This window comes from Pinus tabuliformis, chromosome 3_1 (assembly GCF_031772625.1).
Source record: "Pinus tabuliformis cultivar Carrire ecotype Pingquan chromosome 3_1, CPIR1, whole genome shotgun sequence".
Lineage (NCBI taxonomy): Eukaryota > Viridiplantae > Streptophyta > Pinopsida > Pinales > Pinaceae > Pinus > Pinus tabuliformis.
Genome location: NC_142301.1, coordinates 169,273,488 through 169,281,203, shown reverse-complemented (window position 1 = coordinate 169,281,203; position 7,716 = coordinate 169,273,488). Strand labels below are relative to the sequence as shown.

Below are 7,716 nucleotides of genomic sequence, written 5' to 3'. Positions count from 1 at the left end.
GACCGCCAGTTTGCCAGTAAAGTATTTAATGAAATTTACTGCAATCGTAATTGTAGGTAAAGTTTTTAATTTTTATGTTTCTTTTTTACTCACGACAGTATGGCACAAGAAAATGTATTTGTCATGTTTTTGTAGTTCATTGTACATGCAATGTAGTGTGAAAGCGCAGCAGCGCCAGAGCAATCCTTTTTGAGAGATTAAAATGAAATATGCAGAAGCGTGAACGAATGAAACGAGAAGATTTTTTTACAACAGTGAATGTAAAGAAATTGTTTTTACACACAGTAGTGTAGAATTTGAAGACAGAGACAGAGTAAATTTTTTTGTGCAATTGAAGTGTAACCCCTCTGTTAAGAGAAAGATCTTCTTGTTGTAACAACAAGTTTTATTAATGAATGCATATTTAGTTGTGCATATGTGAAATTATGTTTAAAAACAATTTTTTCTTCCCTGTGTTAAAACAGAATATTATCATCTCTTCAGTTATTTTGTTTGGAATTATCATCTGTTCAGTTATTTTGTTTGGAATTATCAGAAATTCCCAACAATCTCGATTAACGTAATTGAAAACTCAAAACTAATATATTCATATAGACACCAATAAATCTCTAAATACTAATATATTCAGATAAACACCAATAAATCTCTAAATACGTGAAGACATTATTGATCTCCAAGCATCCTTAAAACTATTTTTTCGTAAACAACAAAAACCAAATTTAAAAGATTTTGTTTAACCGCTGGGCTGCATGGAACGCCTCGATCAACGTAATTGAAAACTCAAAACTAATATATTCATATAGACACCAATAAATCTCTAAATACTAATATATTCAGATAAACACCAATAAATCTCTAAATACGTGAAGAATTATTGATCTCCAAGTATCCTTAAAACTATTTTCTCGTAAACAACAAAAACCAAATTTAAAAAGATTTTGTTTAACCGCTGGGCTGCATGGAACGCGGCTCGCATTTATAAATCCCTGTGAGGCTTACCACTCCAAGCTAAAAGTGCAGACGGTTCGTTGCAAAATTCCTGCTTTAGTTTTCGATTGATTGGGTCGCGCGATCGTTCAGTTCTTTCAACGTGAGTTTAATATTGTGTTCTTTACTGTTTTTATTAAATAAAAGAAGTTTATGAACCTGAAGAAGGAGAGGTGCCAAGTTTATGAAAAGCTTTTCTTTCATTAGAATTTTACAGATTCTGGTCTTTGAAGTTTTAGCGTTTAGAATCTATTGGCAAATAATCTCACCCTTGTTCTCTATTTTCATTTTCTTTTCTTTGGCCTTTGCACGGGTTGCTCACCCATTTTTAAAACTCCTTTTGTTTTTTTCCTCTTCTATCCTTTCTCTTTGTCTCTCTCACATAGTTTTCTTCTTCCTCTGTCCCTTTCTCTTTCTAACCTCTTACTCCCATAATTCTCCAATCACAGAGAGTTTACTCCCATAATTCATAATATTACCTTTACTCTGCGATGGGTGTATAGTTTCATTTCAGACTCTAGTCAATCGATTATCAAAACCCTAAACCCTAAACTCTGGGAGCTCTGCGATAGATTAACAAAACCCTAAACTCTGGGAGCTCTGCGATGGGTGTATAGTTTCATTTCACTCTATTCAATCGATTAACAAAACCATAAACTCTGCTCCCACTTCAAGGCTTGCATAAATAAATTTCAAAGACCAAGTTTACCTCCTTACCAAAGGGTCTTCTCCTCTTTCCTAGATGTATTCTGCTCCCAACTTTGCTTTGACATCTCCTCTTCAGCTTTCTCCTCCAAATGCAAATTCCTTTTCCTCCTCTGCCATAGGTTTCTTCGTGGTCTCGGCCCATCCATTTTCCCTTCTTTTCGTAAAACAAACGTGAGGAGTATAAACCATAAATTTTTTTCTAGTGTTCGGCTCCATTTCTCTCTTCCCCTCTCCTAGGAAAGGAAATCTTTTTCCACTGGTCAAAAATCTCCCATTTAATACTCGAAAGCCACCTGATGGCAGGCCCCTTGAGTGACCTACCTCGAAAACTTTTTTTCAGTACCCCGGTCGATTATGATTCTACAGTAATGACTTTTGTTTTCATAGTTGTTGTTAGTATAATAACTTCAAATTTTCTGGTATGCCATTCAATGACATGTGTTATGCTCCTTCAGAGATTCCGATAATAGAGATGGACAACAACGACTCCAGTACTCCACGAGAGCTGGCTTTGACGCTGGTATGTTTAGAAATTTTAAATTGTAATTATTTAGTAAAAAGTTTTGAATTAATGTATTACTCCATGGGCATTTTTATGAGATTTAAGATGGGCGTGTTGGATAGGCAAGTGGAGTAGTAGGTCATTCAAAAGGTGAGGTGAAGCTTAGGAGTAGAGAGATTGGGAAGACCAGAGTGGATGATGAGTATGATAGGCGAGCCAAGGCGAGCCGATTGGGGAATGATGAAGATGAATCTGAAAGAAATGGTGTGTGGCGTAAGAGGCACACACCACAGCAGATACAGGAAATGGAGACGTAAGTTATGAAATTCGTGTTTTATAAGTAGGGTTTCTGACTCTTTTTCAAGATGATGTTCATTTGTGTTTGTTGTTTTCAGGGTTTTCAAGATGAAGTTCATTTGTTCGTTGTTTTCAGGTTTTTCGAGATGAAGTTCATTTGTGTTTGTTGTTTTCAGGTTTTTCGAGGAGTACCCCCATCCCAATGAAAAGCAACGACAACAACTCAGTGAAAAATTGCATCTTGCGCCCCACCAAATACAGTTTTGGTTCCAAAACCGTCGCGCACGGACGAAGGTATGCAATGCACACGGAAATTTAACGAAATGTTTAAATCTTTCGCGTTTTTCTTTTTTTCTGTTTCATTTCACTGATCTGGTGACTCTTTGGAATGGTCAGGCTCGTCACGATAATGCAACACTGAAGTGGGAGAACGAAAAAATAGAAATAGAGAACCGACGTATGAAAGAAGCGTTGAAGAACTGCACGGGCACCTCATGTTACAACTGTAGAGGAGCTGTGGAGCTGCGGCTGGAGAAGGCACGATTGGAGAAGGCACGATTAGAAAACGAGGTGAAGTTTGTTTCCACTGCCGCGAATCGGAAAACTCATAGTTTGTGTAAATTAGTTGTTTCTAAAATGAAATTGGTCCCGCTAATCGGAAAAATCATAATTTGTGTAAACTTTAAAGCAGAAACACAAAACAATATTAATTGTGTTTCTTTCTGTGGGTTGTGCAGCTGGAGAGACTTACTAGAAAATTGTGCGGGATCGACAAATCCTCCGCATCAAGACTTGCCTTCGCAGCCATGAACGAGTTCATCAGAATGGCTACAATGGAACACACTCAGTGGATCTCAACTTCTCATGACCAATATTTCCGTCAATTCCCGAGAGTGCTTGGCCCAAAACCGGCCGGCTACAGAACCGAAGCAAACAGATATGCTGGCACCGTGCTCATGAAAACCATGAATCTGGTGGAGATACTTATGGACTCGGTATGTAATCCACAGCCATTTGACTGATTTGTAATTACTGGTGGTGTACACAATTAATTAATTAATGTTGAACTAACTGAAATTTTGTACTCAGAAACGTTATGCAGAAATGTTCCCATCCATTGTTTCCACAGCCACGACATTGGAGGTCTTACGCAATGGTGCGGAGGGTACGAGGAACGGCCAACTCCAATTGGTATGCTAGCGTATTGACTTGATACAAAGGGACATGAAGTCCATGCATGCTCTAAAATATGTAATTAGATTGATATTTGAAGTCCATGCTCTAAAATATCTAATTAGATTGATACAGAGGGAAATGAAGTGCCTGCTCTAAAATATCTAACGCCCATTATCTAATTTCAGGCAATTAGATTTGCAATATTCTAGTTTTGAATAAGAAATCTTTAAAATTTCAGGCAATTAGATTTGCAATATTCTAGTTTTGAATCAGAAATCTTTAAAGTAATTTTACTTATTCTAAAGCTTACCAACTCTGGAATGTTGGTAACAGATGCATATGGAGCTCCATGTTCTCTCACCGCTCGGTCCAGTTAGAGAGTTCTATTTCTTAAGGTTCTGCCAGCAGCCTCGTGCACGGGTCTGGGCCATCGTAGATATTTCTGCGGACAGTTTAGTGGAGAACTCATTTCCGGCCGTGAATTGCCAGAGGCATCCATCGGGATTATTAATTCAAGAATTCCCTAGCAATTGTTCAACTGTAATTGCTTGCAGCTCATACACTAATTCAAGAACTCCAGGCTAGCATACATTAATATGCCTGCTAATTCCTTTCCTACAGAACAGACTGACTGATTAATTTTATGTGTATATATATATATATAACAGGTTACTTGGGTAGAGCACGGCGACTACGACGATAGAGGTGTGCACAGCCTGTATCGTCCTGTGGTCAACTCCAGTTTGGGGTTTGGGTCGCAGCGTTGGCTGTCAGCGCTGCAGCACCAATGCGAACGTCTCGCTATCCTTAGGGAAATAAATGCAGATGGCACTGGTAAGCTTTGTAATTTGTATGATCTGCATGCATCTTGTTCTATTTTCATCTGAAAATATTTATCTTCTTCTTTTGGATCAGCTTTCTCAGATCCCAGAGGCCGCCAAAGTTTGCTGAAACTTGCTCAGCGAATGACGAGTGACTTCTGTACTAGTCTGAGTCCATCGATACTTAACAACTGGGCAACGTTACCTGGTGATGGTGATGATGATATTCGAGTGTCCACACCAAAGAACGTGGAGAACCCTGAGTTGCGGATCAGTGCTGCCACTTCACTCTGGCTGCCGGTTACTCCTCAGAAATCCTTCGATTTCCTGCGAGATCTGAATCGTCGAAGCCAGGTTAAACCACTTTTCCTGCGAGATTTAGTGATTAAATGACTAACATATATTGCTCTGAAAAATATATGCCACTAACATTTCCAAGATCAAATAATATTGCAGTGGGATATGCTCTTTACCGTCCGACCAAAGCAAGAAATAACCCGCATTGTGAAGGGACAAGATCTTCGGAACAGTGTTACTCTCTTCGCATCAAATGTGAGTAGTATTGCAGTTGCACAATAGTAACATTTTTGTATATTCAATAATTCTCTCTCTATATGCACAAGTAGATGAGGAATGAGAATGATCTCAATTTGTCTTTTTTATTTCAATATTTGCAGGGTACCAATATGGATCCGGGTGCATTCATTTTACAGGAGTGCTGTACAAATGCTTGGGGGTCTATTATTGTTTATGCTACTTTTGACCATGCTTCCATGCATACAGTTATGCATGGAGGTAAACCTGATTATGTTTCCGTTTTGCCATCTGGTTTTGTAATTCTCCCCGATGACCATGCACCACTGTCCACTGAAATTGGAATTAGTAACTCCAGCAGTATGCAGAAAAGGGGAAGGGGATCTATTCTGACAGTTGCATTCCAGATTGTATCGGTGGCCGAGCCTGCCAGTACCAGAGATTGGCGAGAGGTGCAACTATTGATCTCCAACGCAGTACAGAAAATCAGATCAGCATTGATTTTGGAGGATGCTTCATAGAATTATTCCTACTAGTTCTCAATTTTGATGCAATTCGGTATTTCATTGTTCCAATCAGAGAATGGCCGATGTTGACATTGGCCATGATACTACCCAGCATTAAGGTTTTCTCTTCTCTGTGGTGGTGGTTGACATTGGCCATGATACTACCCAGCATTAAGGTTTTCTCTTCTCTGTGGTGGTGATGGAAGCCGATAGCAATTGAGTAATCCTTGCTTCGTTTATGCATTCATTCGGGAGTCAAGAGCTCACCACATATATCCTAACTCTTCCATCCACCATAATAAGGAAAAACTACAACTATTCTACGGATTGAATCAATTGAACATTTTGGCTGATTAAATTAAGTTCCATGTCGATTATAAGTGTCGTTAAATGCTTTGGTCTAGTTAGCCTTTGGTGTTAAGTGGTAATTAAATTTGTATTTTATTTTACTGTGCTACGTGGTAACTAAATTTGTATTTTACTTTATTAAGTGACTTTCTTTTGGATCTTGTGGTTTAGTTATTCAATTAATGCTTTGGAAAATATTGAGTGAAGAAATTTTGTCACTTAATTAGTTTATTCACACATGGGAAATTTTCACATATTCATAGTATTATAAAAAAAATTACTTTGGAATTTAAAAATTATTTCATTATGAATTAAATATTTGTAAAATAAACGTCGATCGAGGTGCGAGCCGGTGGTTGGGACAGCAAACGGATAATTGAATCAGCGTTGGATTTATAGCTGGAAGTCGCATTGCCCTAGATTTGCATCAGCGCGAGATTTATAGCTGGAAATCGCGCTTATCACTCTTTACTCTACGCAATTCGCCTCAGTGTGGGCCCGTTGACTGCATGGTGGTCATGGAGAGCTGCCTAAGGTGGGATCCAACTTGTGGAGACCTGTGGAAGTCGAGATCGGCATAATCGCTCGTAGATCTGGTGAGATCGGAAGAGATCAAATTGCTTGGATTGCTCAAGAGCGCAATCACATATATCCATATATCCAATTCGAGGTTCAAGAGCGCGCCACATATATCCATATATCCTTACCCAGCCCCCTAACTCTTCCATCCACCATAATAAGGAACAACTACAACTATTCTACGCATTAAATCAATTGAACATTTTGGTTGATTAACTTAAGTTCCATGTTGATTATAAGTGTCATTAAATGCTTTGGTCCAGTTAGCCTTTGGTGCTAACAGGTAATGTGTGAGCTTTAGATTAGGATTTAGTTCCTATATTTGAGGAGGTTGCTCTAACTTCCCTATTTTCTTGTAAACTATATATTCTTGATGCTTAATGAGAAAGTTGTAGAGTGTTCTGTGAGAGAAAGTCTCCAGGTGAAGCTCCTCACCTGTGAGCTACTCAGTTTGATGAATACATATTTTGTCTTACATTTTTAACACAGTATTAGAGCTTGAAGGTTGAGTGAGTCAAAACCATACTGCTTTGGTGATTGGGTGAGTGCCTAAGTGGAAGGATTGTGGCCCTTAGTGATAGAAAGGAGGCCTTGTGGCAAGGAGGCAAAGTGCTGAAGTATAGCACGAGATTTTTTTATTTTTTTGAGGATAATTGAAGCAACGCTGGATTTATAGCTGGAATTTGTGTTGCCCAAGCTTTGGAGCAGTGCGGTATTTATAGCTAGAAGTCGTGCTTATCACCCTTTACGCAATTCGCCTCAATGTGGGCCATCATTGTGCATTTGACCAGAGAAAGGGTGCTACTCTGAGTCGACATCGACTGAGTTGGCCCATTCACGGTCATGGAGAGTTGCCTGAGGTGGGATCCAACCTGTGGAGACACGTGGAAGTCGAGATCGGCATAATCTCTCGCAAATCTTGTGAGATCGAGAGAGATCGAATTGCTTGGATTGCTCAGATCTCGTGATTTTCGAGCAGTTAAGCCAGCGGTGTGTGTCGAGTAGTCAAAAAATTGCACTCGGTGTCATTAGAGTGAAGGAGTCGAGTGCTTGAAATATGCGATTTTCACTGGTAAAGAAGGATTGTCGATCTGAAGTGTGCCGATATGTCGGGTGTGTGATGAAGTGTAGGAGGTCGTGTAGATCGCCGAGGTGAAAAGCTTCTCCTTGTTTGTGAAGCGAAGATCAAGCCGGCAGTGTAGCGAAGGTTGAGCCGACGGTGCAGCCGGAGGTCGAGCGATGACAGTTTGCCCAATGT

General features: G+C 39.4%; 1 protein-coding gene across 1 annotated transcript; it reads left to right on the top strand.

The window, feature by feature from the left end:
• The first annotated feature begins 2,167 nt into the window (after nucleotides 1–2,167).
• On the top strand, nucleotides 2,168–5,546 carry LOC149186330 (homeobox-leucine zipper protein ROC1-like). The gene is made up of 11 exons (XM_089409306.1): nucleotides 2,168–2,215; nucleotides 2,320–2,510; nucleotides 2,671–2,788; nucleotides 2,891–3,064; nucleotides 3,232–3,489; nucleotides 3,584–3,685; nucleotides 4,004–4,210; nucleotides 4,339–4,504; nucleotides 4,586–4,845; nucleotides 4,948–5,043; nucleotides 5,169–5,546. Exons 1-11 carry the CDS (start codon nucleotides 2,168–2,170, stop codon nucleotides 5,544–5,546), a joined length of 1,998 nt encoding a protein of 665 aa, XP_089265432.1.
• Nucleotides 5,547–7,716: the final 2,170 nt, after the last annotated feature.

Excerpts from the sequence above, each read along its gene's own strand:
- LOC149186330 (XM_089409306.1), top strand. The coding sequence starts at position 2,168 with ATGGACAACAACGACTCCAGTACTCCACGAGAGCTGGCTTTGACGCTG. Across the intron at positions 2,511-2,670 it reads CAGATACAGGAAATGGAGAC|GTTTTTCGAGGAGTACCCCC; the intron begins GTAAGTTATGAA and ends TGTTGTTTTCAG. Across the intron at positions 5,044-5,168 it reads TTACTCTCTTCGCATCAAAT|GGTACCAATATGGATCCGGG; the intron begins GTGAGTAGTATT and ends CAATATTTGCAG.